The 24,318-nt window shown below is 41.1% G+C and overlaps 1 protein-coding gene across 1 annotated transcript in view; it reads right to left on the bottom strand.

Moving 5' to 3' along the window:
- Akap10 (A-kinase anchoring protein 10) overlaps positions 1-24,318 on the bottom strand; it is a 68,978-nt gene that overhangs the window by 23,054 nt on the left and 21,606 nt on the right. Inside the window, exons 5-10 of the mRNA XM_075992249.1 lie at positions 22,463-22,561; positions 17,228-17,312; positions 16,286-16,409; positions 12,786-12,922; positions 8,356-8,500; positions 5,380-5,553 (exon numbers count right to left, since the gene is read on the bottom strand). Coding sequence (XP_075848364.1) covers positions 5,380-5,553; positions 8,356-8,500; positions 12,786-12,922; positions 16,286-16,409; positions 17,228-17,312; positions 22,463-22,561 — 764 coding nt within the window. The remainder of the gene's footprint in view (positions 1-5,379; positions 5,554-8,355; positions 8,501-12,785; positions 12,923-16,285; positions 16,410-17,227; positions 17,313-22,462; positions 22,562-24,318) is intronic.

Raw genomic sequence — 24,318 nt, 5'->3', positions numbered from 1 at the left:
TATACAGTTACCTTAGTATAACCCCCCCCCCGATTTTTAAATATCTAATATATCCACTTGCAATTAAAGAAAAATATAAATCACATTTAGCAATGAATTTCTTCAATCTTAAATAGAACACCTATTAAAAACAAAATGAACAAAACCTAGAACCCATGAATCTAGACTTAACAGCACAGGAAAGGAAAGAAAGCTGAAAATTTTTCTGAGGTCAGGAGGAAAGCAACTATGCCTGTTCTTCTGGCTTCTAGTCCACACTACAGCAGAAACCCCAGGCAGAGCAGTTAAGGCAAGAAAAAAACCCAACTGCAACTCAAGTGGGCAGAAAACAAACTACTAGTTTCTAGATAACAGAAAATCCTAAAGCTATACAAGAACATTTAGAGCTAACAAATGAACTTAAAAGAGCTAAAAGTATGAGATCAATACCAAAAATCATTGTTTTTCTATGCACTTTAAATAAAAAACTAGAAAAAGAAAATTAAGAAACTATGTTCTAACAGCATCAAAATGAAAAGTCTAGGGCTAGAACGGTGGCCCAGGGGTTAAGAGCTGGCTGCTCTTCCAGAGGACCCAGGTTTAAATCCCACAGGACAGCTCACAATTGCTTGTAACTGTTTGTTCCAAATGATCCAGCACCCTCACACAGACATATATACAGATAAAACACCAATGCACATAAAACAAAATAAATACATAAATAAAGAAAGAAAAATGTAGGACTAAAAAAGCAAGGAAATGTAATATAAAATAATGCTGAAAGAAAATAAGGACATAAGTGGAAACATTCTATCTTCACAGACTAGAAAACTTATCATTATAATGTTAATACTCCAGTAGTATCTACCAATTTCACGCAGTCCTGATCAAAATGAAAAAGCCAATCTCTAAATTCATATGGAATGGAAAGACTCAGAGCAGACAAAACAATCTTGAAAATAAACAGAACACAACAAAACCCAAACAGGTTAGGTGTGGTGGCCCTCAGGGGCCAAGGACTAAAATGGAGAGTTCGAGGTCACGATGTGCTACACAGGGAGACCATGTCTCAAAAAATCCCAAACCAAACTACTCCAAACTCACCACAGTTAAAAGAAGATGCATATATCCTAACTTACCAAAGCCAGAGAATTAAAGCCAATAGAACTAGAGCAAGTGAGATGGGTCAGTGGGTAACAGGGCTTGCTGCCAAGCCTGACAACCTAATTCAAGCCTCAGGACTGATATGGGAGAAAGACAGAAACAACTTCCACAAGCTGTCCTGACTTCCACAAGCAAGCTACGACACGTCCAAACACATCTCCCATCTCCACACACATAAACAACAGCAACAGTGGGATTGACGCAAGCACAGATATTCAATAGACTAGACTTGATCGACTCATTTTTTAAAATTTCTTTTTATTTATGTTTTGCTGGTATGTATGTCAATGCACCATGTGCATGCAGTGCCCAAGAAAATCAGAAGAGGGCATAGGATGTCTTGGAACTAGAGTTATAGATGGCTGTGAGAGTCACTATGTGGGTGCTAGGAATTGAAGCCCTGGTTCTTCAGGATAGCGGCCAGTGCTCCTAACCACTGAGCCACTCCTCAAGTTCAGTCAACTGATTTTTGAAAAGGATATTAATTAAAACAATACAGTACCAAAAATCCCATGGTTTTTTGTTCTACTCTTTCGTATTTGAGGAATGTTGCTGAGATGTGCGGATGTCTAGTGGAAAGAGAATGAAGTTGGGTACTGGGTGTGGTCGTGCACTAGCAAGTGATCTTTGAGTTCAAGGCCAGCTTGGTCTACAGAACAAATTCTAGGCCAGCCAGAACTAAATAGTAAGAGCTTATCATCATAATAATAATTTACAGTCATTATTTTCTACAAATAAGAGAATGAAGTTAACCATTTATCTTACACCATATATAAAACCAACTTTAAAATGGGCCAAAAACTTAAATTCTAGAGGAAAATGGTAATTTGCAAGTCTTCATCACTTTAGATTTGGCAATGACTTATCTTTAAACATAAATGCCTGCATGTATGTACTCTATGTACCACATGCCTGCCTAGTGTCCTTGGAGGCCAGAAGAGGGAGTTAGAGCCCCCGGAATTGGAGTTATAGACTGTTGTGAGCCACCACGCAGGTGCTGAGAACTCAATGTGGATCCTCTGGAAGAGCAGTCAGTGCTCTTAACCCTCCAAGTTTGTTTGTTTAAGACAGGCTCTTGGGCAGCTGTGGTACACACCTCTAATCCCAGCACTCGGGAGGTGGAAGCAGGCAGATCTCTGTGAGTTTGAGTCCTGTTCTACAAGAGCTAGTTCCAAGACAGTTAGGGCTGTTACATATAATAACCCTGTCTTGAAACAACAACAACAACAAAACCAACCAAACAAAAACAAAATAACAACAACAAAAAAAACCCAAAGCAAATGCAACACATCTTTAGCTGGGCGGTGGTGGCACATGCCTTTATTCCTAGCACTTGGGAGGCAGAGGCAGGCGGATCTCTGGGAGTTCGAGGCCAGTCTGGTCTACAAGAGCTAGTTCCAGGACAGGCTCCAAAGCCACAGAGAAACCCTGTCTCGAAAAACCAAAAAAAAAAAAAAGATTTAATTCATTCATTCACTTCATTCATTCATTCATTCATTCATTCATTCATTCATTCATTCATTCATTCATAAGTATGTGTGTTGAGAGTGCCTACAGACGCCAGAAGAGGGCTCTGATGCCCTCTTCTGGCCTCTGTAGGCACTTCTGGACTTAGAGCCAGTTTTAAACTTTCTGATGTGTGTGTTGGCAATCAAGCTGGTTCTCTACAAGAGCAGCGAGTGCTCTTAACCAATGAGCAGTTTCCTAGACACTCACACAGTAATGTCTGAGGAATAACATCCACAGCTGACCTCTAGCCCCTGTGCACACACTTACAAACACACTTGCTTACAAAATTATCTGGGAGGGGAGGAAAAGGTGCTAAGAATGGAGCTGGGTGTGGTGGTGAATGCCTTTACTCCCAGCACTCAGGAGGCAGTAAGTGGATCTGAGAGTCTGAGGTCAACCTGGTCTACACATTCAAGTCCTGGAAAACCAGGGCTACGTAGTGATGTGGGATTTCCCTCGTATGCTGTGATTACCATTAATGAATAAAGAACTGCTTTGAGCCTATAGCAGAGCAGGGCGGGGCGGAGCAGAGTTTGGCAGAGAAGACTGGATTGAATGTTGAAAGAAAGAAGGGCGGAATCAGAGAGAAGCCTAGCCTCTGCTGGATGGAACTTTACCAGGTAAGCCACAGCCATGTGGTGATACACAGATCAATAAAAATGGATTAAATTAAAATGTAAGCGTTAGCCAATAAGAAGCTAGAGCTAATGGGCCAAGCAGTGATTTAATTAATACAGTTTCTGTGTGATTATTTCGGGGTTAAGCAGCTGGTAACCAACAAGCGGACTCCTTACTACAACATAGTAACACTGTCTCAAAAATAAAAATTTAAAAGACACAACTTTACAAGGCATTAAGGAATGGGAAGATAATGAGTAGGACTTTGATTAATATATATGGTGAAATCTCACAGAGTACAGAAATTTTAAAAATCAGTTAATTTAAGAAATTATTGTTCATGTCCATGTTTGCATGATGTGGGGGTGGGCAACATGTGCCACCATGTGCATATGAAGGCCAAAGAACTTTGTGGAATATGTTCTTTTCTTCCACCTTTATGTGTGTTGTGTGACTTGAACTCAGGTTGCATGACAAGTGCATCTTCTGAATGAACTTACCTTCTGACCCTCAGTTAACTTCTTAGTGTCTTTTGATTTGCTGTCTTGGACATATGCTACTTCCTATGATTTTAGGGAAATCAGGTAAGGTATGCTATCTAACATTGAAAAAAATAAACAGTTCAAAAAACAAACAAAAAGGTATAACAGTATTCTAGTCCAAAACAAACTCAAAATTGGTAAGAAAAAACATAAGAGTTGGGTGGTGGTGGCATAAGTCTTTAATCCCAGCACTCAGGAGGTAGAGGCAGGTGGATTTCTGTGAGTTCAAGGCCAGCCTGGTCTACAGTTCCAGGACTGGCTCCATAGCTACTGAGAAATTCTGTTTCGATAAACCAAAACCAACCAACCAGAAAACCATAAGAGACCTTTGTTCAGGTCAACGAGACAGCTGAGCGGTAAGAGTGCTCGCAAGAAGAGCAAGCCCGAGGGAGGACGTGCATTCTCTACCTGGAACCCAGAGTGGAGGGAGAGAACTGACTACTGCAGTCTGGTTCCCACACTCACTGTGACACGTGTGGATCTGCACTCACACACACATCGGAAATATAACATTTTCAACAAATCAAAACAATCTGAGTTCACTAGTAACAAAAAGTATTAAATTTAGTTATTAAAATTTCTCAAATAATTGTAAAAGAGCTCTTCAGTTTTGAACTAAACATAGTTCAAAATACTTCTTACTGGGCTGAAGAGATAGTAAAGTGCTTGTCATACAAGCATGAAAACCTAAGATCCACAGCACCAGACCCGCACAGAGTCTGGGAATGGTGAAATGCCTATAATCCCAGCCCCTGGGATGTGAGGGACAGATGAAGTCCTGAGTGGAAATCCTGTGTGAATGTGTACTGTTGACATGAGCAAAGTCATATCAAGGACCCCAGTGCCTCAGAACCATGGGATTGACAAGGCCTTCCCTTGGTCTAAGTACAGATATTGAGAGGTGCTGCAGAAAATATCAACCATGCTGCTTCTTCCTGGATGACTGCAGCCTGAGACAGCTCCCCCAAAAGGCCCCCTACTTAAATTCAGCTTTATATAACAAATACACTGAATTTCAGAGTTTCTAATGCACCTCATTCAGAGTGTATGCCTACCCGACCCCAGTTTTTCTGTATATGTTACTGTCAATGTCAACACAGTCAGGTCAATCTGAAAGCCATGCAGGTCATGGCATCTGGGGAGATGGGGACAGGCAAATTCCTGGGCCTTGCTGGCCAATTAGCCTAACCTAATAACAAGTCCTGAGCCAGTAAAAGATTCTGTCCCAAAACCAAGGTGAATAAGGCCCGAGGATTAACATCCAAGGCTGACCTCTGGACTCTGCACACATATCAGGCACACTGCTGTGCATGAATACAAACACACTTGGTTAATAAAATGAAAAGCCATGTTGCCAAGCAGACGGAAGCTTTAGTGAAAGAGCATGATACTCACAGTATTACATAAGCCTAATCACAACTGGCAGTTTGACTAGAATTTACAAGCAAGTTGATTTTACTTTCTTGTGTCTACTACTTAAAACATATCGATGGGATAGGCTGCTGGCATTCGAAGGAAAGGCTTTGTATGCCTTCCTTCCCACTGAAAGACTGACATTAGCTGATACCTGAGCAGAGGAGCCATCGGAACCACCTGAGTGAGACTCCTCAGGAAGGCAGGCAGAGCCATGAGCAGCCAGTGAAATGTTTCCTCCGAGAAATTCATCTCCTCGAACTGAATGGATGAGGTCATTCAAATATTTGTAATAAAGATTGCTGGACAGAAAACCAGGCAAAAAGACCTGAAAGAGGAACAGCATTTTAAAAATGAAAATCAAACACATCTAGTACTTAACTTTAAAAGCTTTATCTACAAGTCTCTCATTAACAGTCATGTCAGTAACTTAAGCTCCCAGAGGACAGAACACCTCTGACCTCTATGGGCACCTTCACCCAGGTATCCAAACTTATACAAAGACCTGAAAACTAAGACTAAAAACTCCTTTAAAAGATTACAAAGGGGCCAGGAGGACAGAACACTTCTGACCTCCATGGGCACCTTCACCCAGGTAGCCAAACTTATACACAGACATGAAAACTAAAACTAAAAACTCCTTTAAAAAATTACAAAGGGGCCAGGAGGCAAAGGTGAATGTCTTTAATCCTAGTACTCGGGAGGCAGAGGCAGGCAGATCTCAGTGAGTTAGAAGCAAGCCTGGACTACCAAGTAAGTTTCAGGACAACCAGAGCTGTTACACAGAGAAACCCTGTCTCAAAAAACCAAACCAAACTAAACCAAACCAAAATAACCCCCCAAACGAGTAAACAAAAAATTACAAGGAATATGACTGCTAAGTTGAATTCTAGCCTTCAAATATATGGTGAATATAAAAAGATGTTATCATCGTATATCACTTGCAACACATCAAATTATCTGCACAAGCTTCCCAATGCTAGTTTTTTATCTGTTTCCAAGTAACTAAGGACACTTGTTGAATAAATGCTAATTGGAGCATGTTTTTACAGTCATTAGGAATTATTAATGGGTTGAATATACTGAATAAGTACTCATGTTTATCATTTTTATTTTCCACTACAGACGGCTTTCACAGCACTTAGCACAACTGTGGATATGTCTGTCTAATGAAATGTCTTCTCATAGACCTAAGTTTCAAAGGTCAAAAGTCCTATTGGTTTACTAACAACAACAACCAGTGTAGAAATACTCAAAAGTGTTTGCTGAATGCATCACTCATGTCTTCATATCCTGAACTACCTGCTAGTCTGCTACTGTTAATATTAGGGCAGGGTAGTTGGGGCACAGTGATTCATGTCTATAACCAGCACTTGGAAGGTGGAGGCAAGAAGATCATGAGTTCACAGCTAACCCGGGCTTCATAATCAAACTCTGTCTTGAAGGGTCTCCAATGCCCCCATACCACTGAAAAAACAAAAACAAACAAACAAACAAAAAAACCCTAGTACAAATTCCTTACCAATCAACATTTATTAAGAGCTATTTTGTCCTCCTTCTCCCAAAAGTCCTGAAGATGGAACCCAGGATCTCTCACGTGACAGTCAAGCGCACTACCACTGAGTTACAGACACAATCACTTTTATTTTTTGAGACAGGATTTCCCTCAGTTGCCCAAGCTGTCACTGAATTTTCACTTTTCTTTTTTCAATTTAATTTACTGTTGCACACATGCACGCATATGTGTAAGTAGGTGTCCATGTACATGTCACACATGTAGAGGTAAGAGAACTACTTTCAAGTGTTAGTACTCTGTTTACACCATGTGTTCTGGGAACTGACCTCTAAAATATCCTGCCTGTCCTTCTCTTTCGTGTAATATGTCAGTTTATGTGTGTCGTCCGCAGGAACTTGGTCTGCAGGTTGCTAATTTACTCTACACTGTCTGGCCAGTGAGCACAGGAATATTACAGATGTATGCCACTCTACTCAGCATTTCTGTTTGACTTCCAGGAATCAAACTCAAGTTCCTGTGCTTATAAGGCAAGCACATTACCAACCAAGCCACCCCATATCTCCTAGCTGTGAACACTAACTCCTACTTATCTGAGATTGAAGGTTGTTGTTTCTTTGTATTTTATTTCTCATTAAGTTTATATTTTTTATACCCCATTCCCCAGACTTGGATTTTCCTTTCAAATCATAAAAGAGTTACTATCTTGGTTTGTTATTGATACTTTATTACATTATCTCTAGCTTTGTTATACCTTGCTTTTATACTAATTCTTTTAAATTTAGTATTTTTATGTGTGTATGTGCATGCAAGTGAAAACCAAAGACTGATTTTAGGTATCTTCCTCAAACACTCCTCTACCTTATCTTTGAAGACAGGGTCTCTCACTGAACGTGGAGCTCACTGATTGGCGGGATCTTCCTGTTTCTATGTTCTCAGTGCTAGGATTATATGAAGCTACCTCTCCTACCTGTTTTCTTAAGAAATCACTGAAGATCCTAACTCAAATTTGACTGAGCTACCTCCCTAGCATCTAAGTCCAATTGTGTGTGTGTCTGGCATCTTATAATAGTGCTTAATCAATCCCTTTCCACCTGGATAAGCATGAAATGTTTCAGTGACATAAATTCATAAATTTGCCCCGGACTCAGTACAATTCCTGACAAATCTGTCCTAAATCATTAAATAAGTTGTTTATAAATACTGACGTTATTATTAAGCTGTTAGTGATATCTCAAAAATGATCAAAAAACACAAAATTAGTGTTTCAATGTGATGTTCAGTGACTGCTTGGGCCACTCAGCCTACAAGTCACGGTGCAAATCTCTCTCTCTCTCTGTCTTTTTTTGGTTTTTCGAGACAGGGTTTCTCTGTAGTTTTGGAGCCTGTCCTGGAACTAGCTCTTGTAGACCAGGCTGGTCTCGAACTCACAGAGATCCGCCTGCCTCTGCCTCCCAAGTGCTGGGATTAAAGGCGTGCGCCACCACCGCCCGGCTCGGTGCAAATCTCTTAATCACTATGCTATACCACTTCAGTTTCCCACTGTTGTGCTATACAATACATTTTCAGGCTCCACAAGTAAAACTCCTGTAGTTTACTATTTGAAGATCTAGTTACCTTCTCCATCGTTGTCCAGGCCTGACGTAATGGAGTTGTGAAACAGTTAGGAAGCGGCCCACCTTCCCTGCAGATATTGGACTCAATTTCTAATCGGACAACATCATCAAATCCAAGAGGGTGTGTGGCTTGGAGGGAAAAGTACCTATGGCAGACAGAGATCCAAAGTAAAACCAAACTGTACACAAGTGTAAGCAGCGGTCCATACTCGGGCACCCTCATCTGAACTACAGAACCAGGTAAGCAAAGTGCCACTGTGCAACTTTATTATTCTCACTTCCTCTAGTGTGGGGCAAAAAAATTATACAGGCCACATATTTCTGCATCAGCAGCCAGCCTCTCAAGCCACAATAGCAACAGAGGTGCTAAAAGCATCTTCAGACTGGCTGTCTCAGGAGCTCAGGATATGCTGGTGTTGTGCTGATCCTTTCTTTGTAATTATGAAGATAGCCCAAGAAGAGGTGTCAGTTCCAAGCTGGTGACAGAGCTGCGGATGTGACTTTAGTCCTACTCCCCAGAAACAGGATGCTAATGAACTTTCCCCTCAGTTTATCTTGGGGGATGAAAGATATTTGGAAAATAAATGCAGGTGATCTTCAGGATTTGGATGAACCCTGAGACTCCCTTCTGATATTGCTGTGTGAACTGTGTCTCAATTGTTTCCGCACCTCCACGCCGGTCCAGAGAGAAAGTTAGTTTATGTTGGGGCACCAGACCCCGACACTCTAGGAAACCTGCTTCCTCTCACTTGCCTTCCAAACACCTTTAGGTGCCCAGCCATTTATAGCCAGAATAAATTCTGCTATTTTAGTTGTGAGTCAGGTTATACGGAGGCAAAGAAATCAACCAGCTACACATACTTAATAGGCACCTGTTTTCTGTTTAAAATTTAAAAAGGAGTTTATGTAAGAAATTTTCCCAAGACCCTATCATTTTCCCTGAAAAAAAAGATTTGTACATAAAGTAAGAGCATACCACTATACCTACAAAATAACAATAAACATGTGGGAACCCCAAAAACAAACAGTACTAAAGATGAAGCGGATGGATTTAACAGGAGTTAACTCAAAGGACATGCTGATAATTTAGAAAAGAAAGGAAAGAGTAGTTAATGAGAACCTAAGAGTTTGAACATAACGGAATATAGTGCAACTGATATTTAGTGCTTTGATTATGGATACGAAAAAGCAGTGCAAACAGGGGGAAAAGAAAACTTTTGAATAGTCTAGGGGTGTCTGTCTCCATCTATGACAGAAACACAGAGGGATGATGATGCATACAAGAAAGAAGAAACAAGCAGGAAACTACAAAGTCCAACCTGACAACCAACTAACACAAGAGCAGCTGTAGGACACTAGTCTCCGGAGAGTGCCTCCCAGAGTGCAATGGGATGCAGTGGATACTGAATCTGCTCTGTGTGGTTCCTGGGCTCCAGCCAGGCCTGAGTGGGGCCCTGGCCACTACCCTGCTCCAGCATTCAGAAACTGTTCTCTTTTCACCAGCATTTCCATAGTAGAAAGCACCTCTCTCTCCCATGAGTTCAGCTTCCAGGAACCCTCAACCAAACTTCTACTGTGCATTCTTCCCATCCAACAGCATCACTGTCCTCACCTACCTTCCACTAACTCCCCATAGCAGGGAGTACTCGGCTGAACATGAAGAATTAGATCTCTACTAAAGTTCTGACACTACCTTGCTCTGTGACTTTGAGAAACAATGTCCTTCGTGTGACTTAGTTCCTTACCTTCAAAACAGAAAAATCAGAAAAACGGAAAAATCCCTCAGAATTATCAAATGTTTTCAAAAGAGTAAGCATTTCTGAGTTGCTCAATCCTGCTGAATCAGAATCTAATACACAGGACTGAAAGTGAATTTTTTTTAAAATATTTATTTATTATGTATACAATATTCTGTCTGTGTGTGTCTGCAGGCCAGAAGAGGGCACCAAACCACATTATAGATGGTTGTGAGCCACCATGTGGTTGCTGGGAATTGAACTCAGGACCTTTGGAAGAGCAGGCAATGCTCTTAACCTCTGAGCCATCTCTCCAGCCCCTGAAAGTGAATTTTTTAAAAAAGATTTATTTATTTAATGTGCTCTGGGGATTTGCCTGCATGTATGTCTGTATGAAGGTGTCAGACCACCTAAAACTGGAGTCACAGACAATTGTAAACCACCATGGGGGGGAGGCTGGGAACTGAATCTGGGTCCTCTGGAAGAGCAGCCAGCGCCCCCAACTTCTAATTTATCTTTCCAGCGCCTGGAAGTGATTTTTTTTTTTTTTTGGTTTTTCGAGACAGGGTTTCTCTGTGGTTTTGGAGCCTGTCCTAGAACTAGCTCTGTAGACCAGGCTGGTCTCGAACTCACAGAGATCCACCTGCCTCTGCCTCCCGAGTGCTGGGATTAAAGGCGTGCGCCACCACCACCCAGCCCTGGAAGTGAATTTTTAACAAGCTCTTAGGTGAATCTTTTAAAAGATTGATTCTATTTATTTTATATGTTTGGGTGTTTTGTCTACAAGTGTGTCTGTGTACCATGTGGGTGCCTAGTAGCTTTGGATTCCCTGGAACTAAGTTACAGATGGTTTTGAATTGAAATCAGGTCCTCTGGAAGAGCATCAGTGCTTTTAACCTCTGAGACACCTTGCAAGCCCCTCCTAAATGATTATTACACAGACAACTTGACACAAACCTGTAGTCCCATGTTTAGTAACCAATGGTCTAGATATGCCTGCCCTTTCATTCTAACACCACAGGGTTCTTGCTTCTATATTTAATTCTTTTCATGTGTGTGTGTTGTCTGTATGAATGTGCAAAATGTGCACAGGTGTCTATGGAGTCAGAATACAGTGTCAAATCCCCTAGAGATGGAGTTACATAGAGTTATGAGCTGCCTGAGGGGCTGCTGGTAATAGAAGCTGAGCCCTCTGAAAAGCAAGGAACAAGAGTTCGTCGTCATTGGTGAGTCACTGGTCCAGTCCCCAGGCCCGTAAAGCTCTCTAATCTTCAAGTCACTTTTTTCATCTGTCTGTGGATACAATTTCCTCACAAGAAAAGAGAGATGTAAGTGATAACATGGCGATGGGGATGGCCAGTTCTCTCACTTTCCCAAGCAGATGTTTTAGTTACTTATAAAATGATTTTTTTTCCCCAATTTCTTGTCTTTGGTGAAAACTAATGAGAAACTGGCTGGTGTAGCCCAGAGGTAGAAGCATTCTTAGCATATACAGGGTCATGGGTTCAATTCATACCACTAAAGACAAAAGCCATAAAACTACTGGAAAAAAACTCCAACAAACTAGCATTTATTATCAATGTAGTAGAACCTATGATAAAGTCACACCCTTTCCAATCTGTTCCAATTAGTTTAGTGTATTTCTATTATGTTCTTCTAGAAACAACATTTTTGATACCCAAACTCAAGTTTTCTTTCCTTTTTCTGATGCGGGGAATGATGGAGCCTAGCTGCTGGTCCACGGGGCTCTATACACGCTGCCTCTATCTCAGTTTCTCCTAAGTGTCACACTTCTCCATCAATGCGTTTGTGTGAAATTTGCTTTCAAGCTTTTGTTGCCTGACAAAATTCATTTTTTTTCTCTTTTCACATATGTATATATGTGTGTATGCACACATGGTCATGTGCAAGAGAGCACGCATGTGTTGGATATGTGTATGGAGGCCACAGAGTGATGCTGAGTCTTTGTTGATGACTTATCTACTTTCTCCTTTGAGGTAGAGCTTTTTCTTCCTTTTTTTTAAAAAAAAATTTAATTATTTATTAAGCCTACAATGTACTGCTGGCATGGAAGGCACCAGGTCTCATTACAGATGGTTGTGAGCCACCATGTGGTTGCTGGGAATTGAACTCAGGACCTCCGGAAGAGCAGCCAGCGCTCCCACCCTCCGAGCCACCTCTCCAGCCCTCTTTCTTCCTTTTTAGGGTGATGTTCTATATATATTCTATTATTAATATTATTTTATGTGTCTGAGTATCTTGTCTGTATGTATGTCTGTGTGTTATGTGCAAGCTTGGTGCACGAAGAGGTCAAAAAGAAGGCACGGAGTTCCCTGTATCTGAAGTAAGAGGTGCTTATGAGTTGCTAAGTGGGTGCTGGTATGGAACCCCAATCCTCCTGAAGAGCAGCAGTGCTCTTAGTGGCTGAGCCATCCAGCCCCGAGACAGGATTTCTTAATCAAACCTAGAGCAACATAGTTTTTTTCTGAGAACCCCCCCCCCCCAGCAAGTCCTACTTGCTATATAAAAATCCTCAATTTCCTCAGCAGGGACTTTTGTTCTCTGACTGAAAAGTTCTGCATCCAACACATCCAAATCAACTTTTATGCAGTGTGCTGGGGGATCCTTTGACAGGATTCAACATTATTACCACAGTGTACAGTTCTGCTCAAAGCACAATGACAAACAAACTTACTTGTCATACAAAATCATGGCATCATTCTGTGCTTCCTGTCCATCATACTGGCCCTTCTTGGCAGCAAGCTGAGACTGGAAATTATCTGCTGCTAACCAGAACTGTAAGATATTCACTGCATCTTCCTTTTCCATGTACTAGGAAGAAAAACACAAGAGAATAAGACAACATGCAGTTAGTAATAAAGTGAAAAAGACCCCCTTAACTCCACACCCGTCAGCAACACAGAAACAAGTTTTAGAAGCATATAGTAGACAAGTTTTAAATATTCTTTTGGGGGAGTAAAATTAACAACAACAAAAACCCACACCATGGACAATGAGATACAAATTTCAGTTCACTGGAGTTAAAAAAAAAAAAATCAGACAAATTTGGACTCATACTTCCTTACCAGTAATGAGAGTAAATTAGCCAAAGTAATTCTTTTATACCTAATCATGGCTACCATTCCATCAGGACATATGAACATTCAGAAAGATAATCTGAACAAATACTGGTCTCAAGCATGGTCAGAAGGGGAACAATGTAAAGCAAGTCAACTGTAGGTTTAGTGCACTCTCGCAAAAGGCCCAACTCAAACATGTGGGTCGTGGTATTGTGAAACTGGGAGTTGCTCTGCCAAGTGATGCTGGGGACTGTGACAGCTAAACCAGAACCTACCACAGGAATCTTTAAAATAGCCATTTGTTTTACAACTAAAACATTTTATCTGCTGAAGCCTAATAAACAGTGATATAAAGCTGCAAGCCTTACCTGCTGTAGGCGGATAACGCTGCTCCCAGAAGCCATAGGATATTAAACCAAATTTAAGTGCCAGAAAGTGCTATCTTCCTACAAGCTGTTGAGCAGGGAGGCCTCAAGACCCTCAAAATAGCATCAGGCAATTGCCACTGCAGCTGTTTGCCCACCAGAACTAGATGGTAAGACCCCATTTGCTGAAGAAATCACACTGATCACATGACAAAGAGAAATCTAGCTGGAAATGGAATAAAGGCTTCTAAGTAGGAAGGCTCTTTACAGGGTACAGGGGAGAACTGTTACAATCTTACCTGGCTAAGGACTATGTGTTCAACACTCCTCACCAGTCAGGCAAGCTGTGCTCACTAGTACAATAGTGGCAAGTCTGTCATGGAGGTAATCAATTTGTTTTCTGATTATATCTGAAACCCACTTCAAAGGAAATAATCTACATTTGGTAGTTTAAACACAGGCAAAAAAGTTCATGGCTAAGAAGGTCAGAAGCCCTAGGGGGTATGATACTACTGTTGCTTTGCAAAGTTAATATGATGTGCTTGTCAACTGTCAAGATGCTTTCTAAATAACATGTTCAAACACATAGAATAGTGCTATAGTTTTGATGGAAGACTTTTTTTTTTAAGACAGGATCTCACTATGTAGCTCTGGCTGGCCTAGAACTCACTATGTAGATCAAGATAGCCTCAAACTCAGAGAGATCCACCTGCCTCAGTTTCCCAGTGCTGGGATTAAAGGTATGCAGCACCATGTCAGCTGAAAAGCTTCTTTGTGTAGTGATCAGTGGTGATGACAGAGGTCCCATAAGTGACTGTTGAATATGCAATTGTAAATGGGACATCTGTATCCCTCCCTCCAAGGCTTGAGGAAAATCACGGAAGAGGAGTCAGAAAGAATGTTAGAGCTGGAGGAAGGGAACAAGTGATGTGGAACACTGAATCCCAGGCACAGTGTGACTGTTCCCCTGCTGAACTCAGGTAATCAGCAGCTGTGATTACCTGCAAAGATCGCCACAGACTGGGCCCATCAACAACCTTGTAGTGGAAGGGAGAAGGGGTCATGGGGCTACACAGCTCCCCAAAGATTACATGAAGTTAATGACAGATGAGGGATGGAGAGTCATGTTCTTTAGAGGTAAAGTCAATATAAGTGTCCGTGCTACTTTAAACAACCCTAATGAAACTCACTTGGACGGACGGACACAGACACCCCCCCCAAAACACACACACACAACAAAAACCCCATAAAACAAATAGAAGAGGGGCAGTTGAGAACAGGACGGAAATGGGGGGGGACAAAGTATTTATGTGAATATAATCAAAATATATTATGTACATCTATGAATAGGTCATAAAGAAGTTCATTATCATGTATGATTATATGCTAATAATTTTTTTTAAAAGACTTCTATAAGGGGCTGGAGAGATGGCTCTGTGGTTAAGAGCACTGTCCTAAGTTCAATTCCTAGCAACCACATGGTGGCTCACAACCATCCATAATGAGATCTGGTGCCCTCTTCTAGCGTGCAGACATGCAGAAAGAACACTATACACAATAAATAAATAAATCTTTAAACAACAAAAAATTTCAATAAGAGGAATAAATATTGAAAAATACCATGTATGTCTTATAGAGATTAACAGTTTGCTTCAAATATTATTCTGAAAAATTCTATCAAGTAGCAAAAGTAAAAATGATGAACATAGGAAAACCTTTCTTTCTTCTGAAATCTGGTCTGTAATTACCGCAATGGAATAAAGTAGACAACTCTATGGCCTTATTTATTTATTTTTGGTTTTTTGAGATAGGGTTTCTCAGTAGCTGTCAGTCCTGAAACTTTCTCTGTAGACCAGGCTGGCCTCAAACTCAGAGATTCACCTTCCTCTGCCTCCTGAATTTTGGGATTAAAGGCATGTGCCACCAACGCCCAGCTATTTATTCACGCTTAGTGTGTGTATGTTAGGAGTACCTGTGTTCATGTGTGAGCGTATGAAGGCAGAGGCTGACATCAGATGTGTTCCTATTGCACCCTACCTTATTTTTTGAGACGTGGTCTCGTAGCCCAAAGCTCACCAACCGAGTAGACTAGCTAGTCATCAGGCGCCAAAGAGTCTCATGTCTCCACTTCCCAATGCTGAGCATATAAATGTATGACCATGCCCAGCTTTTCCACTTGGGTTCTATGGATCTGAACTCAGGCACTCATGCTTATTCAGCAAGCACTTTATTACTCAGCTATCTCCCCAGCTCCTATTTATTTATTTTTGAGGTAGAGGCTCAAGTAGACCAGGGTGTCCTCAAAGTCATTATGTAGCAAAGGATGGATAACCTTGAATTTCTGATCCTCCTACCCCCACCTCATGAATGCTGGAATTACAGGTTTGCAGCACCACACTTAGTTTTGTGTGGTGTTAGAGACTGAACCCAGAGCTTCATGAATGCTAGGCAATTACTCTGCCAACTGAGTTATATTCCTAGCTTTCAATTCTATGGCTTTAAAATAGTTCAATAATTTTTTTCTAATGTATTCTCTTATAGTATAAAGTGCTTTTTTAAAACTAGAGTTATTTTACACTGAGTTTTCTCTTTAACCTGATGAATATGCCATTAAAGCATTCTTGCCGAAAGCACAACCTAAAACAACCATTTGGAAATGACTTATCTCTTCTATGTCATTTTGTTTAGACAGATCCCCAGCATGAGGCTGGAATGTTCAAACAGAATATAAAAGGAAATGCAAAATTTACCTCAGAGAAATAAAAGAGAGCTGACTCACAGAAGAGGATGTCAGCCAGGTAAACAGTCCCACTGGTGAGCACTTCAATCTGATATTTACAGAAATGGTGACTTCGCAGAAACTCACTAAAGTGCCTGCATATGGACAAAAAGAGAGTATTTGAGGGAAAGACCAAGGAAAGAGCATAACTAAAAAAAAACAAAAACAAAACACTCTTTCCAAAACTATTCCTATTAAATGTTTTCTTTTTATTTTTCGAGACAGGGTTTCTCTGTGTAGTCCTAGCTGTCCTAGAACTAGCTCTGTAGACCAGGCTAGCCTTGGACTCACAGAGATCTGCCTACTTCTTCCTCCCAAGTGCTAGGATTAAAGGTGTATGCCACCACTCCGTGGCTTTATTCCTACAAAATCTTAAAAACCTGGGTCAAGGCTGCTTTCTTTCCCAATATGTTATTCCTGATTACTTTCAGCTGTAAGCCATCTCCCCGTCTCTCAATCTCTCAACGAGTTTGTGGCTTTCTCCTGATAGTTCAAACATGCTACTTCATGTTAAGGTAACCAAAGAACATGGACTGTTTCTTTAATTGAGCTGTAACTTCCTTTAAAGCAGGCATACTTGTGGCTCTGTACAAAACACGTAAAAAATACGGAGTAAAAGAATGAATATATAAAATTTTAAAGGCACACAGCAATAATCTTAAAAAGTCTGGAGACAGTTTATTATTGTTTATAGAGCATAAACTGAAAGCATGAACAAATCAGATGTCCATCTGAAGACATGCATTATTAAATTAACAGATTATCAGTCATATACTACAGCCTCAATCACCCCAAATGGCTTTATCCAAGTGACTTGAATCTTCAAAAGTGCATTGTTTTTAGTTGAGTGAAGTCCATTTTCTAACCAGGAGCCAGATTTCCCAGGAATGCTAATGTGAGAATATGAACTTACTCTTGCTCCATTGCACTAAAGACTACAGCCTGTGCCAGAACGAAACAGTTGGGATCCACCTGTCCATCTTCTCCACAAATCTTTGCTGTGAAAGAAATAGCAATTGAATTTCTACTAAATTCAAGCTATACCCACTTTAAACCAAATTGGAAATAATAGTTAGGGCATACACATGACATTTCCAATAGAACTAAAAGGGGTGGCAAGATGGCTCAGTAGCACTTGCTGTCAACCTGATGTTGAAGTTCAACACCTAAAAGCCATGTGATGGAAGAAGAGAACAAATTCCTATAGGTTGTCATACAACTTCCACCGTGGTATAATACACTACCCCCCAAATAAAGATCTAAATAAATATCTAAATAAAAAGAATGAGAATAAAGTATAGGTAACATTTTAGAACAGGAAAAATCTTTTGAGGTATCCATATGGAAAACAGATCAAAATACTGAACAAGACAAGCAATACCCCAAAACACATTGCTCCAAAAATAAGATGAAAAGGCAATTAAAACAAATGGGAATAGGGTAAGAGATGGATCAGTGGTCAGCGTCAGTGGTTAGTCCTCTGCTCTTCCAGAGGACTCAAGTTTGGTTCCCAGCACCCATGTGAGGCAGATCACAACCACCTACAATTCCAGCTTCAGGGCATATGACACCCTCTTCTGAACTCCACAGATGCCTGAACTCACGTGCTCACGCCTACACACAGAAATATGCACATACACACACAATTTAAAATAATTTTTTTGTTTTGGTTTTTCTTGGGACAGGGTTTCTCTGTGTAGCCTTAGCTGTCCTGAAACAACTTGCTCTATAGACCAGGCTGGCCTTGAACTCAGAGATTCTCCTGCCTCTGCCTCTTGTGTACTGGGATTAAAGGTAAGCACCACCACTGCCCAGCTATAAATCATTTTTTTAAAGTCAGGACGTGTGGCAGGCAGACCTCTCTGAGTTCAAGGCCAGTCCGGTCTACAAAATGAGTTTCAAGACAGCCAGAGTTGTTACGCAGAGAAACCCTGTCTCAAAAAAAAAAAAAAAAAAAGAAAGAAAGAAAAGGAAAATAAGTCAGAATATGTATGACAAGTAAAAAATTACCACTAGTTCATGGCCCACATCCCATCCCAAATAAAAACTGAACCAAGGCACAACAGATGACTTCAAAGGAGCAGAGGTGGATGGCACTCTTGTCATGATCCAGCCACCACCAGTTTTCTTCTGTTTAAAAAACAAATAATAACAAAAACAAAATGGCTATTATGAAGATACATAAACTTGTGAGTTATCAAATGAACCAGAAAGAAAATCAGCATAAAACTGCTTCGGCCAATACACTCACACATTATTTAATAGTATATGGTTAAGCTAACTAGGGCCGAGGCAAACTGATACCACTGCTAACAGCAGGGTACACCAGTGTATCTTCTACAGGGTAATCTGGCATTTTCTACATTAGCTCCTTTTTTGGAGACAGGCACTATGTAGCCCTGGTTGGTCTCTGCAATTCTTTGTAGAACAGGGTGGCCTCAAATTCACAGAGATCCACCTGTCCCTGCCTCTGGATAAACAAAATACCTTTAAATAGCAATACGACTTATAAGATTTAAAAGTTTAGAAGTTAAGAGTTATGAAGAGAACTGTCTAAATAAATTATAGTTCATTCATAAGCTATTTAGCTGGCTGTTAAATATCCCTAGAAAAACCCTGAAGCAACCGTAATAGCCAATTCTGCTCTGTTCCTGTCTTTAAAGAGGCATCAAGAAACTCAAGGGTCACATCCTGATCCCTTTATCTACCACTCTCCCAGAAAATACTAAGCTGTGATACTGGGATACGTGTGTGGTCTTTGGCCAATTTCCTAGCAGTCGGCTCTTTAACTTATTGGAGTCTCTGGTGTTATGAGAGTCTTCATCATATGTTTATGAGACAGCCAGTAGTGAGGAACCCCTAGAGAGTTTCAGGAAGGGGCCTGATCACCAGAATGACTGGGACCTATGACCATGGCCTACGAGAGGGTAAGCAATTTCAGTGAGGGGTATTGAAGGCAGCGTGATGACTCATGACCAATAATCATGCTCAGCTATGCCCACTCAGTGAAATCTCTTTAAAACCTAAGTATGGGCCTGAGAAAGTGGAGTTTCACATTAATGACCAGAGAGACTGGTGCGTACATGGAGAAAGATGAGCTCCATGTTCCTTCTCTAATTTGCCCTGTCACAGCCTTCATTCACTATGGACCTGAATCCTTTCTAAATACCCTAAGTACAAATTAGAAAATGTAAGTATTTCCTAGAATTCTACATGCTATTCGAGGAAACTAACCAAACCCAAGGAGGGTAATGAGAAGCAGCAACATGGGCCGCGCGCGGCCTTCTTAGAAAGGGGAAGCATTGTGGGACCAAGTCCTCAATCTGCAGAATCTGAGGCTACTTCCAGGTAATCCATGACAGAACTGAAGTGACAAGTAAAACATCTAAGGAGCACCTGCTAGAGAATCATTTGCTTAACTAGTTGTTGATGGGGGAAAAGCCCATGTATCTGGGATCACAGACCAGTCTCACATTCTGGGAGTATACAGGAGAGAAGAGCCTGGTCACACCATCCTAGTATGTCAAAATTACCCTCCCTTTTAAGACAGGGTTTCTCTGGAGCTTTGGTGCCTGTCCTGGAACTAGCTCTTGTAGACTAGACTGGCCTTGAACTCACAGAAATCTGCCTGTTTCTGCTTTCTGAGTGCTGGGATTAAAGGCGTGTGCCACCATGTTTGGCTCTTTGAAGTTTTGTCTACAGTCTACTATTACTAAGATGAGGAGGGTATGTGGAGTTGCCAAATCCTCCAAATTTTTAGTGCCCATTTTATTTAACCTATCAGCATCATTTAATATCTTTATCACTCCATAAAACCATATTGTCACCTGTCTCCTCCTCCCCAACACTGGGATTATAGCTCTGCCCAGGAACACACAGCTCTCCCAATTAAAAAAAAAATGTGAACAGGTGTTTTGTCTGCATTTATTTTTGTGGACATGTTTGTGGCCCATGGAAGCCAGAAAGAACCAGACCCCTAGATCTGGAGTTAGAGGTGGTTGTGAGCCGCTGTGGGTGCTGGGAATCAAATTCAGGTCCCCTGAAGTTAGAGGTGGTTGTGAGCCACTGTGTGTGCTGGGAATCAAACTCAGGTGCCCTGAAAGAGAATCCAGTTCTCCTTAACTACTGAGCCATCGCTCCAGCCACACAAAGAATTTTCTCTTTAATTTTTTTTTAATCTGTGTGTGTGTGTGTGTGTGTGTGTGTGTGTGTGTGTGTGTGTGTGACATGTGTGCAGGTAACCTTACAGGCCAAGGGGAGAACTGGTCCCCTGCAGCTGGAGTTCTAGGGTGCTGAGAACTGAAATGAGTCTGGTAGAGCAGGAAGCACTCTTTTTTTGTTTGGGGACAGGGTTTCTCAGTAGCAGAGCAATCCTGGAACTCTGTAGATCAGGCTGGCCTCGAACTCACAGAGAGCCACTGGCATCTGCCTCTCGAGTGCTGGGTTTAAAGGCATGCGCCACCACCGCCCACCATGAAGTACTCTTGGTCTTTTCTCCAGTGCCTCTTCTCCCCATTGTAAAACTTTGAGCCATAGAGAAATATAGCTGCTGACATAGTTTTGTCTATGCACATAGTTACGTCTATGTCTATTTCTAGATGGAAATACACTTTTGAAATGTTTGCCTCTATGACTCTGATTTCAGCAGGGATTTGAGGTCATAAAATAAGGCTAATGTTAACAGAATGAACACACTGTCACCAAGAAAATAGAGGTTCACACCTTTAATTCCAGCCCTCAGAAGGTAAAGGCAGGTAGAATCTGAGTATAATCAGGTATACATAGCAAGTTCTAGGTCAGCTAGTGCTACATAGTGAGACCCTGTCTCTAAACAAAACGTTACAAACAAATCCTGTGATGTCCTTGAAAGCACCTAACTTCTCTACTCTCAAGCTTCCTCATTTACAAAATTGTATTTATCTGTGAGATTCTTTTTAATAAATTACTTATTTTACTTTATGTGCACTGATTTTTTTTTTCCTCTGCAGGTCTGTGTGAGGGTAGCAGATCCTTAGGAACAGAAGTTACAGATAGTTGTGAGCTGGGTGCTGGGAACTGAACCCACATCCTCTGGAAGGGCAGTCAGTGATCTTAACTGCTGAGCCATCTCACAAGCCCCTGAGATTCTTATTAAGATCTGGTGCCCTCTTCTGGCCTGCAGGCATACACACCGACAGAATATTGTATGCATAATAAATAAATAAATGTTTAAAAAAAAAGATAAAAGTACGGGGGGGGGGGCCTGGAGAGATAGTACAATTAAGAGTATTTACTGCTCTTACAGAAGACCTTTTCAGTACCCACACGAAAGCTCACAACCACCTGTAACTCCAGTTACAGGGGACCAAATGCCCCTCTTCTGACCTCTGTGGGCTCCTGCATGCACATGGTTAATATTCAAGCACACACACACATACATATAAAATAAATATTAAATTTTTTAAAAAGGCACTTTGAAAACAGACTAGGAGCTGGGTGGTAGTAACACACGCCTTTAACCCCAGTACTTGGAAGGCAGAGGCAGGTGGACCACTGTGAGTTTGAGAGCAAGTTCCAGGATAGCAGGGATACACAGAGAACTCCTGTCTAGAAAAAAAAGAAAGGAAGGAAGGAAGGAAGAAAACAAACTAGGGAGAGAACTGTTATATTTCATGTATGTGCGCGCACGCGCACACACACACACACACACACACACACACACACGAAATCTCCTTGGGGCTGGAGAGATGGTTCAGCACTTAAGAGCACTTGCTGTTCTGGCAAAAGACCTGGTCTGGTACCCAGCACTCACAGGGCCACACACAACTGTCAGTTATTTCAGTTCCAAGGGCCTGATGCCCTCTTCTGATCTTCATGGGCTCTTGCACTCATGTGATAGACATATATTCATGTAAGCACACATATATACGCATAAAAATCGTAAATAATTTTTTTTGGCTGGGTGTGGGGGCATATGCCTTTATCCCAACACTCAGGAGGCAGAGGCAGATGGATCTCTATGAGGCCCGCCTTTTTTTCCAGGCCAGCCATGGCTATATAGTAAGACCCTGTCTGAAAACAAAGAAACAAAACTCAATAATAATGTTAAAGAAAAAAAAATCCTAGTCAGTAATGAAACCAGTCAGTTCTTTTCCCCATGACTGCTTACCTATGATATCATTTCTCATGGCTTCTGTAATTGGTATTGGTTTAGCAGCATCTGGAGATATATATTTGGTAAAAGTATTCACTGCATCTTGTTCTATACCTACAAGAGAAGAAAAGGACAACTTCAAACCACTGAGAAGGACTGTGTTCCTAAGAGCAGGGGGCTGTTTGCTGTGTGGTGCTATTACAAGCCAACTTCCATGGAAAACTGCCCTTTCACCGTGTTGCTCACAGAACAGGAAAACCTTGTGTCAGCTCTTTTTTCCACTGTCTGTATGAGCTACTAAGCTCCTTAGTAATAATGATCTCTTTGTTACTTTTTGCCTCTTCTCTGGAGTCTCAGCTTGAAATACGTGCACACTAACACAACTGTAGAAGCTCAAAACAGTCTGTAGAAATCTACATTTATAGAAAATGTTTGAGGGGGCTGGAGAGATGGCTCAGTGGTTAAGAGCATTGCCTGCTCTTCCAAAGGTCCTCAGTTCAATTCCCAGCAACCACATGGTGGCTCACAACCATCTGTAAAGAGGTCTGGCGCCCTCTTCTGGCCTTCAGGCATACACACAGAATATTGTATACATAATAAATAAATAAATAAATAAAAGAAAAAAAGACAATGTTTGAGACATTTAAACATGGAGCCAAGGAACCATGAACCAAACTCTATGAAACTGAGGTCAACAGGGATCATCTCTTCCTTAGTTTGTGACTGTCGCATTACTTGTTACAGGATGAAAGCAAATCATTTGCTTCATCATGATTGAACTTTAGGTCAAAAGTATCTCTAGAGTCTCCAGTTGAGGGGAATCGAGTTTTGTCTTTATTGTTTTTTGAAACAGGATTTCTCTGTAGTTTTAGTTTTGAAGCCTGTCCTGGAACTGGCACTTGTAGACCAGGATGGCTTTCAATTCAGAGATTTGCCTGCCTCTGCCCCCCCCCCGCCCGCCCAGCCCCCGTGCTGGGATTAAAAGCATGCACCACCACTGCACGGATTTTTAAAGTATGTCTCTAGGGTTCTCTGAATTTCTTCAGTGTTTGCTATATCTTCCTTTTCATCTAATTTTACAAACTTAGATCCTCTCTTTTGTCTAACTAATTAAGGTAAGGGCATGCCAACCTTTAAAGATCCAGTTGTCTCATAGATTCTTTGTATTTCCTTCACTAACTTCAGACCTAATCCTGGTGGTGAGCCGAGCCTTCTCTCTCAGCCCTGATTTTGATTTCTTCCTGTCTGCTTGTTTGGGCTGTTGATGGCTCTTGTTTTTCTAACACCTTCCTGTGCACCATTAAATTAGTAGAAAAGTATCTCCCAAATATTCTTATGTACATACATGGTGCTATAAGCTTTCCTCTTAGCACAGCCTTCATTATGCATATGTTGATATGCCGTGTTTTCATTTCTGAAGTCCAATTCTAGGAACCAAAAACTTATTTCTTGGGGCTGGAGAGATGGCTCAGCGGTTAAGAGCATTGCCTGCTCTTCCAAAGGTCCTGAGTTCAATTCCCAGCAACCACATGGTGGCTCACAACCATCTGTAATAGTGTCTGGTGCCCTCTTCTGGCCTGCAGGCACACACACAGACAGAATATTGTACACATAATAAATAAATAATTTTTTTTAAAAAAGAAAAAAACAAAAACTTATTTTTCTTTTCACTCTACTCTGTTCAGTGGTGCTGTTCACTTCGTATACTTTTTATCATTTCTATTGTTGAAAAGAAGCCTTATTTCACAGTGGCCAGACAGAATGCAGGATGTGATTTCAATTTTCCAATATTTGTTGAAACTTGCTTTTTGTCCTACTATGTGGTTTATTTTGGAGAAAGTTCCATGGGCGGCTAAACCTCTAAAACTTGG

Source organism: Microtus pennsylvanicus, chromosome 11 (assembly GCF_037038515.1).
Source record: "Microtus pennsylvanicus isolate mMicPen1 chromosome 11, mMicPen1.hap1, whole genome shotgun sequence".
Taxonomy (NCBI): domain Eukaryota; kingdom Metazoa; phylum Chordata; class Mammalia; order Rodentia; family Cricetidae; genus Microtus; species Microtus pennsylvanicus.
This window is presented reverse-complemented; position numbering and strand designations above follow the sequence as displayed.